Genomic DNA, 21,389 nt, shown 5'->3' on the forward strand with positions numbered 1-21,389 from the left:
GGAATTTGAGTGCCGTTTTGACTCTTCCTCCCCCTAACTAACTAGTTCGACTTTGAATGCCATGATATAATCCGCTACAGAATAACGTTTTACGTTCTCGATCTCGGGGCAGATTTGGTTCCCGAACTTGCGCATACGCGTATTGACAGGGTATACGTACTAGAGTAAGACTCAGCTGTACCGACCCCGCGAGCCCCGCAATGCAATAACATAAGAAACAAGCCGGCGGTTCTTTAAAAAGACACTGTGTTCGCTCTTGCCTTGAAGTTTTCAGTATCTCAGTATAATATCTTCCTGCGAGTGCGAACATCTTAGATCCTTAGCCCCGATACATAAAATCCGTCGAATGGTTATATAATTGGAGGGCTTGCTTGCACATTTGAGGCTCTGTTGGACTTCTAGACGACACTTAGTTTAACTTTTGGACTCGTTACGTTACCCCTTATCGACAAGATTGCAAGCTCTCGTGGAAGAAACCTCTCATTATAAACTTTTATTAAATTCAATCGATTCAATCATAAGCAGGGGATCGAAACATACAGCTAGGATACGTTACCCGAATTCCTTTAACATTCGACCATCGCGCCGTACCTGCATTTGCAGGGCTCCTCAGCTAGCTTGAATCTTGATAGCTTAGCTAATCGACGTCAACATATCCCCGATAATACGCCAACCAAGCCTCTGTCCCGGCGAGAGGGCTTCCGGATAAGCAATGGCGATAATAGAAATATTACTAACTTCGCTGGCTGGATCTTATGTATTGGTGCATCTATCCTATCTTTCGGCGGTTGCAAAATCGCCGATTGCGCAATACGCAATCGGTTTCCCGGGGTTGGCAATCCTCCAGGGTTTGGTATACACAATTTATCATTGGTTGATATATCCGCATTTTGTCAGCCCTTTGAGAAAAATACCTGGACCAAAGGTTAGTAAATAATTCAAGGGATTATATATGTTTATTCTGAGAATGTGCATATATGACACATAAGGCCTGAAACTAAACTAACGAGGTATGTTTACGGTAGGAACCTAGCTTTTGGAACGGCCATGGAAAGCAAATTGTAGCGACACAGACTGGAGAGCCGCATAAACTTTGGATAAAGGCCATGCCAAAAGAAGGATTAATTTACTACAAAGTATGCTTCGGTTTTAAAAACCTGCAAATTACAATAAATTCATGTCGGCATTATGATGCATACTAATTAGTTTCAATTCAGGGTCTCCTAAACCGTGAAAGAGTTCTACCAACCACCCCGAAGGTCCTCGCGGAGGTCCTTAATAGCCAGTCCTACATCTTCGTAAAACCTCAGTTTTTTCGATTCTCCCTTCGCCTGCTTGGAAATGGCATTCTCATGGCTGAAGGCGACGAGCACAAGCGACAGCGAAAGATTCTTACCCCGGCCTTTCACCCTCGTCATCTGCGCTCACTCTTCCCTCTTTTCTGGTCCAAAACCCAGGAGATGGTAGACTTGATCACAGCTGAAATCCAATCCTCTGACGCTCCAGATCCAATCATCAACTTCAACAGCTGGGGGTCACGATGTACTCTTGATATCATTGGGAAAGCCGGCGCAGGAATAGATTTCAACGCCATGAAAGATCCAGACAATGACCTCTTCAAGATATACCAGAAGGTTTTCACACCAACTACAGGACAGTTATGGATGGCTATCTTGAATCTTATTATGCCGCTCTGGTTCATGCAGAATCTACCTGTCAAGGGTGTTAGAGAAGTTTCACAAGCTAAGGATTTTATCATGAAGGTTTGCTTGGATATGATTAAGACTAAGAGGGCACAAATGGCGGAGAAGAAGCCGATGCATCCAGGTATGTGCGAACCTCCAGCCATACAGCCATTTGAAACATGAACTATATAGAAAACTAACATATTGTTCTAACAACTGCTATAGATATCCTTTCTATCATGATCGAAGAAGGCTCCCTATCCGATGAAGAAATGCAAAATCAACTCATGACCTTCATGGCCGCCGGCCACGAAACCACCGCTGCAGCTGTCTCATGGTCCGTCTGGGAACTCTCCCGCCGCCCCGAAGTTGCAGAACGACTAAGGAATGAAATCCGTGCCGCCATACCTGTCTTTGATTCCGACTCAGTCACAATGGAACAAATTGAGAGCATCCGCTACCTCCGCAACTTCACCAACGAAATCCTAAGATTCCACCCTCCAGTCCCAGTTACGATCCGTGAAGCCGAAAGAGACACAACACTGAACGGTGCCTTCATTCCGAAGGGTACAACAGTAATGCTTATGCCAGCTGTAATAAACCACTCGGAGGAACTCTGGGGACCTGACGCCGCGGAGTTCATTCCGGAAAGATGGGATAAGCCAGGTGGAAACGGCGGAGCCGCCAGCAACTACGCCAACTTGACGTTTTTAATGGGTCCCAGAAGCTGCATTGGACAGAAATTTTCAGTTGAAGAATTCAAGGCTATCATAGTTGGATTGGCCGGGAGATTCGCTTTTGAAGAGAAGACAAAGGATATGGAACTGAACGTTAGAGGTGGAATCACGCAACGACCAACGCACGAAGGAATCTTGCCACTGAGAACGAGGGTTGTGCCAGGCTGGTAGACGGTTTTGTTTCCACTTCGCTTCTGAATATTCAAGTGGAAAACGATAACGGTTAAGATATGAGGAGTCGAAGTTATTCTCTTATCATAAGGTTTACTAATCTTGCGGATATTTGATTTGCATCGGCGTATATTAAGGCTCTTGTATGGATTGTAATCTAGATGACGACTCATGATCAGGCGGTATGAGTAGCTTATCTCATCCCTTCACTCCGAATGGTATCATTCGCATAATACAGTTTGCTATATTTAATTTAATCTAATTAACGAAGTTTTTGAACACAATGTATCATTGCAAAAGTTTTGTATATAAAGCCTCCAAAGCAGTGGTAAGTAGGTATATGGTAGAGGGTATCATCTATGTACATGTCTACAGTTTCATTTTGTATATTCACAACCCCAACAGCAGGTATTCTTAAATCGCCATATCTGACTTTTCAACCTTCTTCCCCGCCGTCTTAGTACCCCTGCCCATTAATGCAACGCGTTTCTCGGCTACCTTCAACAGGGCCCGGGGAACCCAAACTCTGCTCCCAAGTACCAAACAACCAGTCAACAGCGCCAAACTATTCGCCTGATGCAAGCTTGCAAGCGAATGTGGGACAAAGTAAATCAGCGTCGCAATCCCCAATGCAACTTGCATGCTGACGAGGTGAACTAGACCCAAGATCCCTTTCTTCGCTTCTGGAGTAAGGACTTTCGCCCTTCGCAAGCGTCCACCGTATGCCCATAATGCCAAGACCGTGAAAAATGAGGTGGTAGCTAGGATCCTATGATCCAACTGTACAGTTGTAGGATTTTCAAGCATGTTCCTCCATACGAGGTCGTTGTGCGGAGGCGGTTCTCTGGAATAGAATGGATCCAATAACTCCGACACTGGTGGAGCAAGACCAGTACCCATCATCGGGAACTCGTTATAAACGAGCCCAGCGTCCAGTCCTGCTACTAGCGCCCCAGACATAGCCGTTGTGAATATCAACAAACTGACGAATCCGACAAATATCCTCAGCGGGACCAATGCACCAATCCTTCGCTTCGTCAAAAGCTCGACGGCCTTCTTGGGATCCTTCAGCAGTCGGTTTTCGCGAAAAACGCTGACCCCAGCATATAGCATGGCGCTATAAACCGCGAAGGCGGCGCCCAAGTGCGCTGTTAACCTGTATTGACTAACTCTCGGATGTGACCCCGGTTTCTGGAATAGGTCGTCCTGCAGCCCGCTCTTCACCATCCACCATCCGATGAAACCTTGGAATCCAATACCTAGCGCGATACCGCCCAGCTTCAATGCCATTGATTTGGAAACCTTTCGGCGAGCGACAAAATAAATAGCTGGAAGAACGAACGAGAGACCAATGACTCTTCCAAGAAGTCTGTGTGTCCATTCCATGTAGTAGATAAACTTGTATTCTTCGAGGTTCATGGTCGGGTTTAAGATTCGGAATTCGGGCGAGTTACGGTACTTTGAGAATTCGGATTCCCAATCAGCATCCGAGAGGGGTGGTAACGAGCCGGTTACGGGTTTCCATTCTGTGATCGAAAGACTATGTGGAGGATTCTATGTTAGCAAGGAACCATCGAGCTGCATTCAAAACTCCTAGATGTCTTACCCCGATTCCGTTAAACGAGTCAAACCGCCTAGAACTACGATACCAAAGACAAGACCAGCCGATCCAAGCAACCAGTAACCGACGGATTTCTCAGATATATCAGGGAAGCTACTCGATTTCGTCTTCGTCGTGGCTGTGGTGGCGGCATCGCTTCCAACTGCAGATGTAGCTAACCGGCGGTACGCGGACTTTACAGTGCCAATGCTTTCAAGAACGGACGACTTGGTTTTCGAAAGAAGAATGGTTCCGGATTTCGAGCTCTTGAGAAGAATAGATTGAAGTTTTGAAGGTGTTCGTGATGTACTGTATTGGGCGGAATGTAGCGGGGTGCGTAGGGTAGGTGTCAGTCGGATTCTTTGGCATTGTCGACAGGTTAATGCAGGCGCTGAGAGCAGCCTGGCTCTCACCGCACTGCCGATAGTGGCGGAAGCCATTGTTAGCCCTTACGGGAGGTAAAACGAGTGTAGATGTCTCGACGTTGAAGGTTCATGAAGACCGGGGACTGAAGTGGTGGGGGGTTTTGAAACGGACAATTTCTAATTGGTGGTCTGAGGATGGTGCGCAACGCAGAAATTACAACAGTTGCTCTTGGCCATTTGGTTCCAAGTCTACGAGACTGATTTGGTTCAGCCGATTGTCAAGGCATACCCCGTGCGAGAGTCTACTGGATTTAAACTGTTGGACTCGAACAAATTTTTTGAATCTTTATGATTATTATTGATGCTGGCTATCTGATAAGTAAAATCTTGAGCTTCATATATACATTGCAATATTAAGTTTAACTGTTTCGGTGACATATAAAAGAATGAACAAATCCGACCGGTACCATATAAATTCCAGCTAGGAAGCAACGAAAATGAAACGCCATTGATGATGCAAGTGAGTGACAAGAAGTATAAAAACGAACGAGTGTATCTGGTATCGTAAAACATTGCAGAGCCCCGGTGGTATGTAATGAAAGACAGAAGCCGAACTCCGAAAACCGAACATGAAAAAAAGAACAAAAGCGACAGTATGTAATATTATTAGAATCGTTGCCAATGGGGTATATGGTCTTGGGTTTCTGTATTTATTTTTTTTGATTGCAAAGAAGAAGTGCGGTTTATACCATATCTTCGCCCTTGACTGGTTTTTCGTCTAAAGATAGGTCGGAGTTCTCGGAGAATCCACTCGATGGTCTCTCCTCCAAGTATCCTTTTTCGAGGTCGTGCTCCAAGTTCTTCTCAAGATCGTTTGTGCCGGAGCCTGCAAGGAGTGCAGGTCTCTTATCTGGATCTTCGAGCTCATCCAATGTTGCGATCCTGCCAAAGCTTGGACCAGTGCCATCTAGAGGGGTAGGTGGGATGACAACAGTAGTTGGAACCTGCATGGTATTGCCATCCTTTCCAAATCGGGAAACGTCATAGGATGGACGCTTCTCATCAGCTGGTCCCTCAACAACGGTGGTGATCTGTGGTTGGATAGGTCCGAGTTTAGATACGATCATTGAGTCAATGCGCTCCGATGTCTGGGACATGAGAACACTTTTGTTGATCGATCCAAGGCCACTCTGTGGAGCAGGGCTGCGAGCACGAGAACCCTTTCCGTATGGCATGGAGGAAGCACCGCTCTTGTAGTCGCTTTCGCGTTCGGTGCTGCCGAAGGGCTTGAACTTCTTTCCGGTAAACTTGCAGAAGATTTGTTCCCAGAGAAGCTTGGAAGGTGGGATACAGGCGCAGATGATACCAATGGTAAGTTCAAGAAGACCCCACATGCCTGGCTCGTAGATAACCCATGTGAAGTCAAATCCGTTGAGAAGAGTGGAGAGAGTGACGATTCTCATGATAGCGCAGATACATCCAATAGCACCGATGACAAAGAGAGAAAGGGTGCTGATCTTGCGCTTGACGGGCATTTGGAGCTCCCAGATAACCCTGATGGGCAGGATAAGTAGCGAGAGGTCGACAAAAATATGGATGATACCGAAAGAATAAAGCATAGGCTTGAGAGGAATACACTTTGGTGACTTATAGATTCGGTAGTTGAAGTCGAGAGCTCCCTCGATCGGGTTGCATTGGAAGATGAAAGTCAATTCGCAGGCGAAGAAGTAGACGATTTGAAAAATCATGAACCCTGTGAGAACCTTGCGCATCGAGTGGGTCTTTGGGATGATTCGCTCGTAAAGGAAGAGAATAGACATCTTGATCAAGGTTATGGACCAAGTATATCCAATCAAGTGGAAGTAGATGAACTTGAAGCAGTAGTTGAGTTGCTCCGGAGTAACATCCCAGATGTGGTATCCGACACCGCCATATATTAAGACTTTTGAAGCATTAGAGTGTGTTCATCATGCATACCAATCCTCCAGTGAGAAAACTTACAGCAAAACTGCAAGGCAGTGAAGCCTGCAACACTAATGAGAGCCATAACTATACACCAGTCATCGAGACCAAATCTTCTAACAATGAAGACTCTTGTGTATATTCTCATCATGACCATGACGACAGCCAAAATAAAGAATACGATATCGATGATATACATCGACAATTGTCTATTATGTTCAACATAATCTGAAGTTTATAAATATTAGCCAAGTCTATCATGATATCGATTCTCTGTGAAACCATGAGCGTACCTGATTGTAATAACCATGGTGGGTAAAACCCTTGTGGAACCGGTCCATTTACCCCAGCTTCGTGTGCCAACGTTGCCACCTCTTGTAACCATAAAGCATGCTTTATCTCGGCATCAGTGGCGTTGGCCTTCATTTTGATTTGTTTGAATTCCGAACCAGTCGTAAAAAGAATGAATATAAAAGGATAGAAACGAAATAAAGAATGAAATATATAAAAAGAAAAAGAAAGTATTGTTGAACAAAAAATGAATGAATGAATGAATGACCACAGTCGGTGTATAGACTCTCCTCTAATCTTCCAAAATCCCAGCAGTCGAGGGAGGGTGGAATCGAGGGTGCTTTTATGTATGTCGACTGCTTGGGAAGCAACTATTCCGTTTTCTGTGCTGCGCAGCCTTGGTTATGCGGCGTTTTAGTGCGGTGGTGTTGGCGTGTATGAGAATGGCCCCTGTTCTGATGGTGCAGTCGCTTTAGACCGTTAACCCCGATTTGGTACTTCTACCCAGCAAAATCTAGTACCCTTCGCACGGTGGAGGGATATTCTATGGGAAGAATAGCCCGAGAGGAAAAAATATTTCTCTGAGGTCAGAGGGAGCAGCCAGTCGGGACTTGACCGTAAGTGGTTACGAGGCCGAGTGGTAAATTTTTTTAAAACGTCAAAACGAAAAAAATAGGCGGTCTTGGTCCGATCGAATTCATGAAGCACAGCCGTTGACATCAGCGAGGATTTGACGCCGTTTCTAATATGCGCTTGAGGGCCTGGCGTTAACGGTCGGGGTACGTACCTCTTTCGAATCTTAAGAAAACGAAAGAAAGAAAGGGATAAGGCCTCGGGACAGGATGGGGAGTCTCTCAGTAGTTATATTATAAAATACTACACACTTTCGAAGCAGCCATAATTCCAAAATAACACCATAGGTATCATACGCTGGAACCCATACAAAATGCAAGGGACGGCATTCGAGTTCTCCATAGTTTCAAAGGGTCATAAAAGCAAAAACTGTAAATACTAGAAATGATATGCATAGGAAAGGCGAGAATGTATGCACCGAATCATGTCCGCGCTACTAGAGCGATTGAGACCATGGAGGAGTGGGGAAATTGTATGCGGGCATTGTCATGTTCAACACCACATCGAGATCTCGACTTCATCCGACCATCCAATTCAGTCCAGCACACTCACAGACGCTTATCATATCCAATATAAAAGTTTCGCAGGTTAAAAAAGAAACTGCGGTGATCCTTGCCTCAACATCACAAGATATCCTGCGCTGCTGTACCATCCGTAAAATCCAAAGGATAGATGTGCCGGCGAAGTGCGCAACAGATACGTCGATGGATTCATTAAATCCTGGTTCGATACCTTGCAATTTCGCAATTGCTAGGGATCTTCGAAAACGTGTTCGATAAAATATGATTAAAAGCTTGTATATATATGTGTGAACTCAATGCTATCAATGCGCCACTGTTCACGGTAGTCCCCGTTTCGTCTTCGCATAATGGTCTAAATTGTGGTAATTTCGCTACTCGTCATTTCGGGGTGAGCTGGGTGCGATCACTCCATAAGCTCTGATACATTATCAAAGAGGTGGTAGGATATAAACGCTTGAAAAGGCAGCTCTTAAAGTCGCCATTCCCTCCAGATATATTAAAACTTTAAAGACGAATTTAGTGAATGGCAGTTGGTGTTATCTTAGAAATTGTTCGAAGATACATGGCAATTGTTGGTAAGTATTTGTGTACTACCTGGGTGAATCGAGGACAGCGGGAACCGAGTCGATAGAAACATGCATACTCGATTGCTTCCCATGGCACATACGAATATTGCCTGTCAAAAGACCGATTCAGACAAGAACGAAATAGCGACCGGGTTTCGGACCTGCCAATCTCTCATCGCAAAATCTCGTGTTTCTCAAGAGACATTCATTTCTAGGAGGCCTCATAAAATCAATTGTTGCAATGTGAAAGAGCTCTAGAATTGTACATATGCTACAATTAACTGTTCATTAGTATAGCCGTACGGCTCGCCAAAAAAAGATGAAAATGGGATAGAGCTCATTGTCACTACTTGTATAGGTTTTCCTTTCCAGCCTCTTGATTGAATAGAATCATCAAGGTACCATCGTTTTTTAGGTGCCTTCGCCGGGATGTTCATGATTGACGATGCGGACGAGTTTCGGGTGGCCTGAAATGGCAACCATCTTGAGAAAATTCGGCATCTTGCAGCTGTGTCGCCCAGCATGTGTTGCACTGCAAGTAGGTACAGGCAGCCACAAAACTTTGACTGCTTCATATCCATAGGTTTGTAGCTTAATCCTGTGAGAATGGAGGTGGAGTGGCTACGTTGCTTATCTTCCTTTGGTGAATTGCCTTGTGCCCGAACCATGGAAGCTGATGTTAGGCCACAAAGGGTGCCCGTCCTGGGGAATTGATATGGTTCAGATCATTTGCGATAGGCAAGACCATTATCTGTACCTATTTCTATCATAGTTAAGGGAACCATGCTTGTTTCATGGTTGTCCACGTTTTTCTTTGTCCAGGTTTAGTCCTAGGACCGCCCATGTCAAGATCAAGAACCTCGTCAAAAACATCTTCTGATTTCGCCGTTTCATGAAACATAGGATCGGCCATTTCTGGTGATTCAACAATTACTTCACGAATTCATGCTGAGGCGTATACGCAATCCAGATTGGTGATAATGCGTGAAGACGCTTTAGGGACAAAGATGCCCATCATCCGTAGGTGATCAATTAGGTGGCGGCCTGGCAATCCACTTCGGAAAGGGGACCTCTCTTCGGCGGGATGAGCTCCGCACGTTCCGATTCTGAATGCCGCACAAAACATCTATCCGTTTGGTTGTGGAAAGCTGTTGCGAGGTCAAGATCCATAGAAAATTCGAGCGAAGTTCGTGCCTTCGTCTTGTCTTCTGACATCGAATTCATTCTCCAGATTCTAAAATTAATTAGCTGGATACCTAGGTATATTAGCTTGGTTTATGTTTCTTCGAAAAAAGGGAAGGAGGTTGCCCAAAGCTAATCTTCGTGTCAAACATTAGGGCATCGGATGCCGATATTGACCCTAAGTTTAGACGGCTCGTCGGTCGGCTGAACCCCTGTGACGAACCGAATATCGATATTCGACCATTTGGATACTATGTAGGCTATAGGACTTCGTTTTTTCAAAGTGTTTCTTTCTGAAACCGCAGATATGTATCTACGGGCGATAAACGAGGCGCCGAAATGGGTGGGAGGCTGTGTCATCCTGTTCATGCAACTAGGCTGGCGAAATGTCTGGACCCCAAACCGCACTAGTAGAACTGCCGCACAAAATATTGTGCGATAACTCATTTGCTTCATGAAATTGATGCACAAGGATGCGGTCTTATGATGAATGTGGGCTGATATGAGCTGGAATGCTCAAGCTCTGGCGAAGACATCATGTGTCATTTTCTGTCGCGTCGGCAAGCCACACAGGCCCACACAAGCTCAAAGCTTGAGTTAAGCTGTCCAGACTCGACCTTCAGATCCGGAGACCCCGCCGAATCTTTCCCTCGGAGACGTCTCAGGACGAGACTTCCAGGTATTGGTTTGTAAGACAACAGCATCATGATCTTAAGGCTTCACCTAAATGATTTCGATTATGAGAATGAGTATTATAATCATAGTTTAATTATATTAATTTATTTAACTATATCACAACAGAAAGTTCGAAAATAGATGATCAATAAGAATGATATCGAGGTTCAGAGCAAGCTCATGTCGCACAAGGATGAGTTGATGTCGCCGAAAAGGGAAAAGTTCTCGAGTTGGAAGGTGATCACAACACATTTCGTATTCCCTGCTCCTAAACGACAAGTTCGAGTTCACTATCATCAGGCCCTCCAGTGGTTATTCCGAAGGCTTCTTCTTCAAGATCATCTTCCTCCTCTAGGTCGGCGGAAAGTATCTCTTCCTCCGTATCCATGTCCATGCCACGGTCTTCTGTGAATGTCTTCCAATAATTCGTTGAATCTAACATTGATCCAGGAGTGCCATTTCGAAGTGATGTGATGCTCACTCTACGAAAGCAGATAGCATATATCCGCTCTCCTGTAGTTTCGTATCTGTAGTTCTCGCGGGGCCCAGGATGTGATCGACTCTGCCGTGCTTTTTGATTCACTTTCAGATCTGTTGCCACAAATTGGGCATTTACGAGTGTTCGGTAACCGACGATGAAGTAGATGTCTTCATCGGAATTCACGTAATAATCCGTCAACCAGTCTCTGACCGACTGTCGCCCTGATAGCTGTTTAAAAATTTCCCGTGGCTGCCGCATCATATAAACACGGCTTTCTTCTGCCAGAATCTGTACATCGCCACCGACCTCCTTGACGGTCGGCGATAGGAATATTTTACTAAGGGCCCGCTTGAAACTGGAATTGGACTTCGCGTTCGATTTGACAAAGTCGCTGAAATTCCGGTCTATAGATACCGAATAATCCTTCCATTCTTCTAGTTGGATTTCTGCTAAAGCGTCTTGATTTGGGTACCGCCGATCTGGTATTAGGCTGGCAAGAGAGATGTCTTCTTTAGCATAGAGCCTGCTTGATAATTCAAACACCGAGGACGGCAGTGCATCCATATTAATATTTTCTAAGGCAATAGTCGGCCGCCGACTAAGGCTAGACCCAGACCCTATAGAACTCCCAGTATTGGATCGTGCTTTATGAGAAATAAAGGTTTAGTCCAGTTCCTACTCTGATATAAAATGATGGAGGCCATCACTCACCTCGGAGCCCATCTATCATCCACAGATCCTCGTCGTCATCGTAACTGGCAGGAATTGTACATAATAGTTCTTTTGCGTAGGCTGCAGCAGTAGCTGCGGCGTATTCCTGCCACCTCTTGTTTTTATGTGAATCTGCATAATCGCAGATCCCTCTGATAACAAGACAAGGGAAGTGGTCCATCAAGCCGGCTGCTTCCATTTCAAAACATAAAATATCTTTCTCGCTAGCAAGTTTATCTCTAGTAATTCCGTCTTTCATTACCTGGTTTCCAGACCCAATTGTCCCGTAGAAGATCGCAGGGTTCAACGAGATTCGTGGCGCTCGAATAATTTGTTGTTTAGGATCGCATTGCACGCAATGAGGCCCAGTTGCATGCTTATAATCGGCAGCATAGAGTATATCGTTCTCCGGTCCTTGGTGTTTGAAGTGTTGCTGCATATGTGGGTGTTTATATAGCATCTTACTAATATGACCACTTATACCATTCCCGCGCCGCAAATGGTCAGCCTCAAGGCTAGACATTGCTGTCAACAATGTCTTCGGTGGCTTGTTCAAGGATCCATCCATTATCAGCTGTCCGTTTTCAACTGCTTTCCCATAGTCGTATTGAATAACTCCGCTCGAAGTTCCCCGTGGCTTACTGACGACGACATCGCCAAGCCTGATATCGTGTAGGCGAGAAGGGACTCCGCCACCGACTCCAATCATCAGGCCGAACCGAATACATCTGAAACTGGATCTCATCTGTACACCCAAGGCGGCAGCTGAAGTTGTGCCAACCACACCGTCAGGCAAACAGGCTATGACAACATTGTGCTGTCCTATCTTCCCAAGAGTGTATGTGTACTTGTCGTGGGAATCCTGTTGCGTTGGTTTGCCGTGTTCTTCGTCGAGCATGGCTGTTGCGGCTGCCATCTCGACGGGCAGGGCGCAAATCCACCCCACCGTATAGTTTCGGCTGTCTAGAGGAGTCATTTGTACTCGCCCGATCTCAATGGCGAGGCGGCGATGTCAATTTTGTGAATTCAAGGTTAATTGCCTGAACTAATTGCTGTTTTCAGTCCGGACGTCGACCATTTGCAAATATCATGTTGGAGTAATCAAACTCGAGGAATTTATCGGTTTCTGTGAATGCATGAATAGGTGGTGATAAATTCTAGATACTCTTCAAAAATAGTCGTCTTGAAAGCCCGACTTATCAATATTAGGAGGAGGAGCGCAATAATGAGGCCCTAACCCCTCCTACTTTCACAGCAGTGCAGCCAACAATCTAACATGCGGGGCTGACGTGGTCGAGTCTGCATACTGCCGGCCAACTAGCCCGCGGCAACATACAAAATTAATTACCACATTAGGGGCATGCTAACACAACGCCTAATTTCATTGACACTGGTCTAATACCCTTGGATGGGCGTTCATACATTCTTTGACGGCCAGGTTCGATTCAAGACTGCAGTACTGACCAGGGGCTGCTAATTGGGGTGAGAAGGATCCTGCGCATGATGAATGGCTTTGCAGACACCCGCAGCAGTTGGCATACCCCAAGGTTGTCAACACAAAGCTATTCAAAATTACAACATCGTATTTACGAGAACATCCGAAGCTAAGGCACAGCATCAGGCCAGACGCCCTATAGGCCTACATGTACAGCGTTTCGTATGAATGAATGAACGCGAGATTGAGCGCAGACTATTCGCTCCAAGGATTCGCAATTAGATATATAACAGTTGCAGTCTATCTAACTAATGGTATACGTAGCCAATAGCGTTTCCGATCTTTAGTTCGAAAACCACTAGTACCAAAGCCCGTAGTACGAAAACCCATAAACACTATCTAAAAGTTTTGGCAGAGAACATTCTATCGTCCTAAAAGATATTGTCATCCTGAAGTCAATATTGCAACCTAATACTTTTCGACCTAATAACTTCCAATCTCCTAATTTTCGACCTAATTATTTCCACCCTAATAGCATCCAACCTAAAGGGCTATTTGGCTAAATTGCGACTTAAAGACCATATAAACCTCTGAATCATCTTAAGATTATCAAAAGGTCGGATGAGAAGGCATTGTTTAGAAAACACAGTACACGTTTCCGAGCTCGAGGGTGACTAGTAAGTTTGCGTACCTAGAGAGAAGGTATTGAGAGAAACCTCAGCTGGCGGTAAGGCTAAGCGTGTATGGCTAACTTGGTTTCACCTGATAGTTTAAGGAACCGTGAAGAAGGCATAGTATCTGGACTTGGCCCTTCAACCCCGAAGCATTTATCGGAAGAAAAAAGAACCCTTGGACGCCGTACAAAAGCCCAGGAAAGCCACTATGTCGAAGATGCATCAACGACCTATCTCGATAATGCGGAACCTGACAACCAGCAGTTTGCTGATATCGATCTGGACTGCGGCCTTCGATTATCCGGCTGGGTGAATGAAGTCGAGACAGTTAGTAGTCACCTGTCTAGTAACCTAGAACCGATACTCCTTAAGTATGGGGAAACAACCAAGGGCGCTAGTAAACACAGCCATACTACAACGCAATGCGAAAATACTAAGGCACACGCACCAGAATCATTACAGGTTCTGTTTATGGAAGATTCCAGAGAGCAGTATAATCCTGATGAATCTGTTCCTCCTACATCCAATGCAGACATAGAAGACATCGATATCTATACTGCCGAAGCTAGACTATATTTACCGCCCGGCAATGGCCCGAGTATGGATCGAGCAGAAAAAATTGATGAACTTGGGGAACTCTTCCTAACTCGCTGGAATCTGGGAGGAGATATCGAGGATATTAAATCAGCTATAGATATGGAACATTCGGCTCAGGATTTGGCTAATCATAGTTGCTCTGGAAAGGGTAAATATCTCCTAAGGCTCCAAATTATGCTTATGGAGAAATTTCAGGCAACTGATCAACTGATCTATATTGACCGGGCCATTCAGGTGGGTAGCGAGCTTGTAGATTTTTCTACAACAAATAAGTGTGAGATTACTCAATTTACGGCGCTACATGACTTAGCCACCTGTTTACAAGCACGCTACGAAAAGGGGAAAGATATAGAAGATATGACTAAGGCAATCAACGCTATGGAGGAGGCGCTAGCGTTGAGTCCCACTGCCACTGAACAACAACTATGTCTTGAAGGTCTTGGTCGACTTTGGCTATTAAAATACGATCGAACCCAAAGCGTGGGTGACTTGGATAAGGCAATCGGGTGGTTTGAGTTATTTACGATCCTAGGTATTACGACTGAATATCTCAAATCAGGATACCACTATCTAGGAGTTTGTTACCAGGCTCGATACCGCTCGACCGGATTCAGTGGCGACATACACCAAGCCACTAAGATGGCAAAGGCTGTACTTAGATTATCCTCAACCTCACAGGATCTGGATTCGTCTAAGCTTATTGCCTATTTGTTTAATCTAGGCTCATACACCTACCAACACTTCGTTCATACAGCAGATAAAAGCGACTTGCGAATAGCCATCGATTCTTTCGAGAAGGCACTGAGAATCCCAGGTCTGAGTCCCGACCAAAAATGTACAGTTCTTTGCCAGCTCGGGGATAGCCTGGTTATGAGATATAAGAACTTATCGAAAGCAGAATTAGTTCTGAGGGAAGCTGTTGAAACACAAGACGCCTCTTCTGTAAACCGGGCTTCTGCAGCAAAAAGTCTTGCATACAAACTTGCGTACTGGGGTAGATGGGAAGAGTCTCTAGCTGTCTTTCAAGAGGGGGTATCTCTTCTCCCTACTTTCGACCCGAAAGCAGCGGAAGAAAAACTGCAATCGAATATCGAGGCTTTTTCCGGGCTATCCCGTGATGCAGCTGCAGTTGCTCTAAATGCTGGTAGAACTCCACTAGAAGCTTTATCCCTTCTAGAAAAAGGTCGTGGTATTTTATCTAATTCGCTCCGGACGAAAAATACTACATCGCTTGTGGGAGTAGGCACAGTGACAGATTCTGTTTTCCCATACAGCTCAGATGAAATATTGAGCGCTGTTGGCAAAGATAGACTCGCTGTCATCAATATTAGCAAGTTCAGGTGCGATGCAATTTTAGTAGGGGAGGGCCGAATAGAGGTAGTCCCTCTAATCCACTTGGATCATGAAGTTATTGACGAAAAGGCTAGGCTCGTTCGTAACAGTGGAGATGGTTCTTGGGGTGCCCTCGAGTGGCTGTGGGAAACTGTAGCTCTTCCAGTTCTCAAAAGATTTGAAATCTACAAACCATTGCCAAAAGATCAAGCAGAGAGATTCAGCTCGCAGGACAAGGAGAAATCACAATGGCGAAGGGGAAAGACGCTAATCGCAGACGACTGCCTTCCTCATATTTGGTGGATAACGACCGGACAATTGGCTCAAATACCTATTCACGCCGCTGGAAACCACTTCAAACACTCCAGAGAAACCGTTTTAGACTGTGCGATTTCGTCATACGCCGTATCGGTTAAGAGTTTCATAGAGAGCCGCCGGGAAGCCACTGAGCGAAGTCATAATAATTTTGGGAAAGCTCTTATCGTTTCAATGCCGAAAACACCAGGCCGCTCCCCTCTTCACTTTGCAGACAGAGAGGCTGATGTTGTTTCGAAAATTTGTCAGTCACTAAACCTCAGTATTGAAATCCCGAATTTGCCGTACGGAAAGGAGGAAATATTGAAGCAGCTTCAAGACTGTCAAATCTTCCATTTTGCTGGCCATGGCCTATCAGACCCAACTAACCCATCACGAAGTCATCTTCTGTTGGATGATTGGATGAAATCGCCGCTCACAGTTGAAGACCTTCAATCGCTCAACCTACACAACAATCCGCCTTTTCTCGCATACCTATCCGCTTGCTCGACCGGTTTAAATCAAGTTATGACATTGTGTGACGAAAATATCAACTTGATTAGTGCTTCTCAGTTGGCAGGAATCCGACATGTCATTGGCTCGCTTTGGGAAGTTAACGACCGACAATGTGTTAGTGTGGCAAAGACAGTCTACGAAACTATCGCAGAGAAGGGGTTAACAAACCATGCTGTGGCACTTGGATTACACCGCGCGAGCGTTCTACTTCGAGATGAAGCGGTCAGCAAAGAATCTGGATTCCAAGCTTATAATCAGAGCCGCCGGGAGAAATTAATATTATCTCAACACAATGCGCTCAGGCTATCGAGCCCAGAAGATTTTGAATCATGTGCATACGTCGTCAAGGAGTTTCCGAACTGGCTGAATGCCGAATTGAAAAGCTACCGGTCGGTCCCGCTACGCCAAGTAGACTATCGAAATCCTGCAAAATCTGCCGACACAATTTTTTCATTACCAGTCGAGGTAGCAATGTTCCGACAGGTACCTTTACAGTCTGAGGCCGACAACTGGCCTAGATATACCAATGGAGGCCGAAACGGGCTAAATGAGAGAGAAGACACTAGTGCAGGAGGCAGAATTGAGACTGATATCTCGTGGGAAAATGCACATGAAGCTGTTCTAAGGAATCCAGCTAGAGCGAAACCCAAGAAGCCACATATTCATTGGGCTCCATATGTTCACTTTGGGATCTAATTCAAAATACCAACTAAGAAGGTAAAGGCGTCAAAGGCTATCATGAAATTGTATATAGGCATAAGGTTATAGCAATTAACTTGAAATTAATGTTGTTTCAAAGGATGACTTTTATGTTCGAATTCAAAGAGGCTAGCCACCGAGAACTCAAAGATAGATCCATCAATAGCCATCAACTCTGTAGACATGTACATACATAAAGCTTTCTTAATTATTGCGCATCTTAACCACCATCCGATGCCAATATTTCTCCCAAAATAAAACACTAAAATTCTCAAAAAGTAAACTCCATGGGTATCGAAAAACAAGAGCCAAACACCAATATTGCTTATACACATCGAAATGCAAGGACAAAGGGGATCTTTACTAAAGAAGTGCAGAAACATAGCTAGACCAGCGCCAAAAAAAGGAAACAGGAGTGTATTATATATGGCGCCTGTGACATTAAACTTTTGTTATATGCAGATTAAAACGAAGTGCTCGAGCCGTTCGCCGTCCAGAATCCAGAGCTCAGCTTTTAGGGAATGTAGTGACCTTCAAGTCCATGAAGCCCCAAACGTTTCTCGGCTGTGACTGTGCATGTGGCGTCCGCTTCACTACTGGTTTGCGTTTAGGATTTCTGGAATCGAATTTATCGTCGTCTTCAGCTGAGGACAGGTCGAAAAGAGATTGGGAGACTTCCGGCCCTCGTTCCGTAGTTTCAGCATCCAGCTCATCCGAAGGAACAGTAACGATAACTGGGGGGACGGTGCAGGCATGACTTGGAAGTTCCGGAAGGGTAATATCCTCCCAATTTGTCCTGGTCGTGCTAATGAAAACCCTTACGGTATCGACTATTTCTTCGGGATCCTGTTGTGTGCATTTCTCCGGAATCATCATTTGAATTGTAAAGTGCACCGGAGTTTGCTTTGTCACCTCGTGGACCTGGCCAGGCCCTGGTTCCAGCTTAGAGATTCCCCAAGACGCATCAAAGTCGTAAAAGCTGACAAAAACGGACTGGTATTTGCAGTCATTATTCATTTTGAATGAAAACCGAAGGTTTGTATCTTCAGACGCTCTCAATGCGGTTGGGTCTTTCGGGTCCTTTTCAAAGTCGTCTCCGTAGCCCTCGTCATCAGGCTCGACGGAAAACGAAAACCATTCTGGGTTTAATGGGGTGTCTATTCTCTTGCTGTCGATAGACCGGACGTCTCGAAATCTTGCTAGGTGTCTGAGAATATAGGCGATTTTGAAGTCCCAGTCACTGTCGCTAAAGGGAACTGGAGTAACCCTCGGTATTGTTGTATATTTTCCGTTCTCGAATAGGAGTACCTCGAAGCAATTGTCTTTATTGAGTGCAACTTGGAAGTCACATTCTTGATCCTCGGGTTTCTCTACATCGGACCCTAAGAAAAGTCCAGGGGTTTGCTTGATATGGGACCCCAAGCCTTCAATCTGATCTTCAGATAGGTGTTGGTGCAGCGAAGAGATATCGACAAAAGCATCTAAATGAAGGGACCAGGTTTGTAATATCACGACACTCCCTGGCTTTACCTGTGCGGCTGTACTTGAGTCCTCCGGGTCGTATAGAAGGATAGCCCTGGACCGAAAGGGGCTGTTGTCAGGAACTTCTGTAACTTGTGCCTTCACTTTAGAGATTGAACCTGTCGTAACATTGTCCCTCTCAAGGAAGACATCGTAGATGGCTCCCTTTGCCACTCCGTGAGCCCAACCAATATCCAGCTCAACTGTATCGGTATTGGGCCTCCTTTCCCTAACATGTCCCACAGGCTTTTCAACAACTTGTTCTTGTCCGAGAAATACATGATCAGTATCCCCCAAAAGCACTGGGGACTGCTTCTTTGCCGAATGTACGCGGTCAATGTTGTTCGCAATGTAGTCCCTGACTTTGTTATAGCTAGGACGGCAAGTTTCAGGGTTCTCCGACAAGAGTTTCAACATCCAGTATGTTAGAATCCCGTGCTTTTCGCCCTCGAAGGTGTACTCGCCTGCAGTTTCGTTACTTTCGCAAGCAGTAAGAACGGTGCACCCTGTGGGATCTGATAACCAAGATCGAATCGTCATCCCGTTTCTCGTTCCATCAGTGTACTCTTCATCCGTATCGAGAAGTCTAGCGGCACCCTCCGCCTCCTGATCGCTTTGTAAAAATTCCAGGTCAATGCAATCATCCCCACGTCTGGATGTGTACCCCTCCTCTTCAGACTCCGCACTCCTAAACCCTCGGCCAGAAAAACAGCTATCAAGAACAACCGTTACACGGAGCTGCTTCTCGAAAACCATTCGTTTGATGTATACCCCAAGCTGATACCCCGTAAGGTATGCACCTCCTTCCATAACATCGGCAAGAGCCAAGGCGGTCCCTGAGATATGGTCCCCTTCCACAGCCCCAATCTCATCAGCATCTCGCCTAATCCCGTGCCCAGAGTAATGGAAATACACAAGGTCGCCTGGACGAGAGTCTTCAATAACCCGCTCCAGCTCACGGATGATATTTGGGTGTGTTGGTAGTTGTGATTCGTCTTCCTCGGGGCGGCCGTTGCAGCCTTTCGTCGAGGTTAGGGTTGTAATGTGTCGTACATTTCGTTTTTCTAGATAACTCTGGAGGGCCATAACGTCTTTGACACACCCACTGAGGTCGCCGTATTTCACCCTGCGCTTATTTCCAGGCAGATAGTGGTTTACACCGACTAAGAGCCCCCATATTTCAGGCTTGGACGTCATTTTCTTTTCTTTCTCCCGCCTAATCAAATCAGTCAACGACCTGTAATTTCCCGCCTCAAAGGGAGAAAGGTTATATACCTATATTCTAAAGACTAAGCTAAGATTGTGGTTGGGCAAGGCTCTAGTACAATTCAGCACGCCCGAGGATTAATATTCCCGGTTCGCGCGGGTCGCTCTGTGCCAAGCCTAGTACAGCAGCCCAGGCAATAGTCAAATGATGATGCCCTTTAAATTGAATATCAATATAGAGGAAAGTTCGAGTTGTTTGGGTAGATAAAGAACGTTAACAGAGAATGAGTCTTGAGATGCTTAGGTGAATGGAGGAAAAAATGGCATTCCTAAAACTACGAGCATGGAGGGTTTTCTCCCAACTTTATATATTTAGGGATTTCCCGATGTTTACTGAATCGATGTCGATGTCCTCAGTTGATCGAAGACCTGTTTTCTTTTCTTTTCATGATGGGGGGTGGGCCGCTCTGACCTTAATTAAATCTCGCGGAGCGAGGCTGAGAGTTCCCGCTTTTGACTCATCGGCTTGACCAACTTGGGATGAATTTGACTCCGCGAAGCTAAGTTCGCGGGCCTTCTTCAACTTCAGTCCTGTCTGTAGCGCGCGGAAAAACATCGTGACCCGGGTTCACAGCTTCTCGTCCATGTTCTTTTGGGATTACTAACCGATACTCTTGTTCCGTTTAATGAGACTCTTTAAACTTGATCCTTCTTATAGGGCTGACGTATCTCTAAAAAGTCTACATATTTTGTGCATATCGATAGACGCACCGACACCGAGCGGGGTATCGCCCAATGCAAAGTCAAGTACTTGTTCATGTCGGTCCGAATCCTTCTTAGAATGCGTCGGAATCCTACCATCTTGCCCTAGGATTTGTCAGGCCGAAGAGCAGTCCAAGTTCCTACAATTTCCGAACCACGCAATTATTGGCACTTTGCGGTTCAATTTTCCTTTCCCTTTTCCTTTTCCTTTTTTTTTTCCGCTTCAGTTTCTTATCTCAGGATGCCACTGACGTCTACAAAAATGTTTGAACCAGCTATGCCGCGGGCTCGAGGGTTCTACCCCTCCCGCTTTTTGGGAAACGGCACAGGCCGTGCCCTCGCTTGTTAATAAGTACACCAACACTTTTCCCCACTATCACGATCAGGATAGCTGCCTGAGAAGGAGGGTATATCAGGCCAAGTTAAATATAAATTGTTAATCTATCTGAGGGTGTGGTTGCATATTCTTGTTTTCCAAGCGGGATAATGAAATGCGCTTTTGATCAATCGTGCCCAAAATATCAAATGATAAAAATTCTGAAAGTGCCGAAAAATACACGCGTACGCGGGGAAATAATATCTTAGGAACAAGGAATTAAGAGATCTCGAGATGGAGATAAATCGTGCTTGTATAAGTATAGTACAGTCTAGGTTATGTTCGCGTCTGCAGGTCCCAGTATTAGGATGCCTATTGAAAATTGAACTCCGTGGTAACCTAGTTAGAGAGCCCCGAAACTAAAGTACTTACATTCACAATAAGGTAATTTGGTTTT

At 45.3% G+C, this 21,389-nt stretch overlaps 6 protein-coding genes across 6 annotated transcripts; 2 read left to right on the plus strand and 4 right to left on the minus strand.

Moving 5' to 3' along the window:
* Nucleotides 1-712: 712 nt before the first annotated feature.
* AOL_s00210g299 (uncharacterized protein) lies at nucleotides 713-2,593 on the plus strand (the record flags this gene model as incomplete). The annotated part of the gene is made up of 4 exons (XM_011129100.1): nucleotides 713-925; nucleotides 1,026-1,136; nucleotides 1,218-1,827; nucleotides 1,911-2,593. 4 exons carry the CDS (start codon nucleotides 713-715, stop codon nucleotides 2,591-2,593), a joined length of 1,617 nt encoding a protein of 538 aa, XP_011127402.1.
* Nucleotides 2,594-3,007: 414 nt separating this feature from the next.
* Nucleotides 3,008-4,633, minus strand: AOL_s00210g300 (uncharacterized protein; the record flags this gene model as incomplete). Its single annotated transcript, XM_011129101.1, has 2 exons — nucleotides 3,008-4,133; nucleotides 4,200-4,633. The coding sequence occupies 2 exons, from the start codon at nucleotides 4,631-4,633 to the stop codon at nucleotides 3,008-3,010; spliced, it is 1,560 nt and encodes a 519-aa protein (XP_011127403.1).
* Nucleotides 4,634-5,301: 668 nt separating this feature from the next.
* On the minus strand, nucleotides 5,302-6,946 carry AOL_s00210g301 (uncharacterized protein; the record flags this gene model as incomplete). Its single annotated transcript, XM_011129102.1, has 3 exons — nucleotides 5,302-6,500; nucleotides 6,560-6,748; nucleotides 6,814-6,946. The coding sequence occupies 3 exons, from the start codon at nucleotides 6,944-6,946 to the stop codon at nucleotides 5,302-5,304; spliced, it is 1,521 nt and encodes a 506-aa protein (XP_011127404.1).
* A 3,710-nt stretch (nucleotides 6,947-10,656) lies between these two features.
* On the minus strand, nucleotides 10,657-12,556 carry AOL_s00210g302 (uncharacterized protein; the record flags this gene model as incomplete). Its single annotated transcript, XM_011129103.1, has 2 exons — nucleotides 10,657-11,513; nucleotides 11,581-12,556. The coding sequence occupies 2 exons, from the start codon at nucleotides 12,554-12,556 to the stop codon at nucleotides 10,657-10,659; spliced, it is 1,833 nt and encodes a 610-aa protein (XP_011127405.1).
* Nucleotides 12,557-13,758: 1,202 nt separating this feature from the next.
* Nucleotides 13,759-17,124, plus strand: AOL_s00210g303 (uncharacterized protein; the record flags this gene model as incomplete). The annotated part of the gene is made up of 1 exon (XM_011129104.1): nucleotides 13,759-17,124. One exon carries the CDS (start codon nucleotides 13,759-13,761, stop codon nucleotides 17,122-17,124), a length of 3,366 nt encoding a protein of 1,121 aa, XP_011127406.1.
* A 510-nt stretch (nucleotides 17,125-17,634) lies between these two features.
* AOL_s00210g304 (uncharacterized protein) lies at nucleotides 17,635-19,845 on the minus strand (the record flags this gene model as incomplete). The annotated part of the gene is made up of 1 exon (XM_011129105.1): nucleotides 17,635-19,845. The coding sequence occupies one exon, from the start codon at nucleotides 19,843-19,845 to the stop codon at nucleotides 17,635-17,637; it is 2,211 nt and encodes a 736-aa protein (XP_011127407.1).
* Between the last annotated feature and the right edge of the window lie 1,544 nt (nucleotides 19,846-21,389).

This window comes from Orbilia oligospora (assembly GCF_000225545.1).
Source record: "Orbilia oligospora ATCC 24927 unplaced genomic scaffold scaffold00210, whole genome shotgun sequence".
Lineage (NCBI taxonomy): Eukaryota > Fungi > Ascomycota > Orbiliomycetes > Orbiliales > Orbiliaceae > Orbilia > Orbilia oligospora.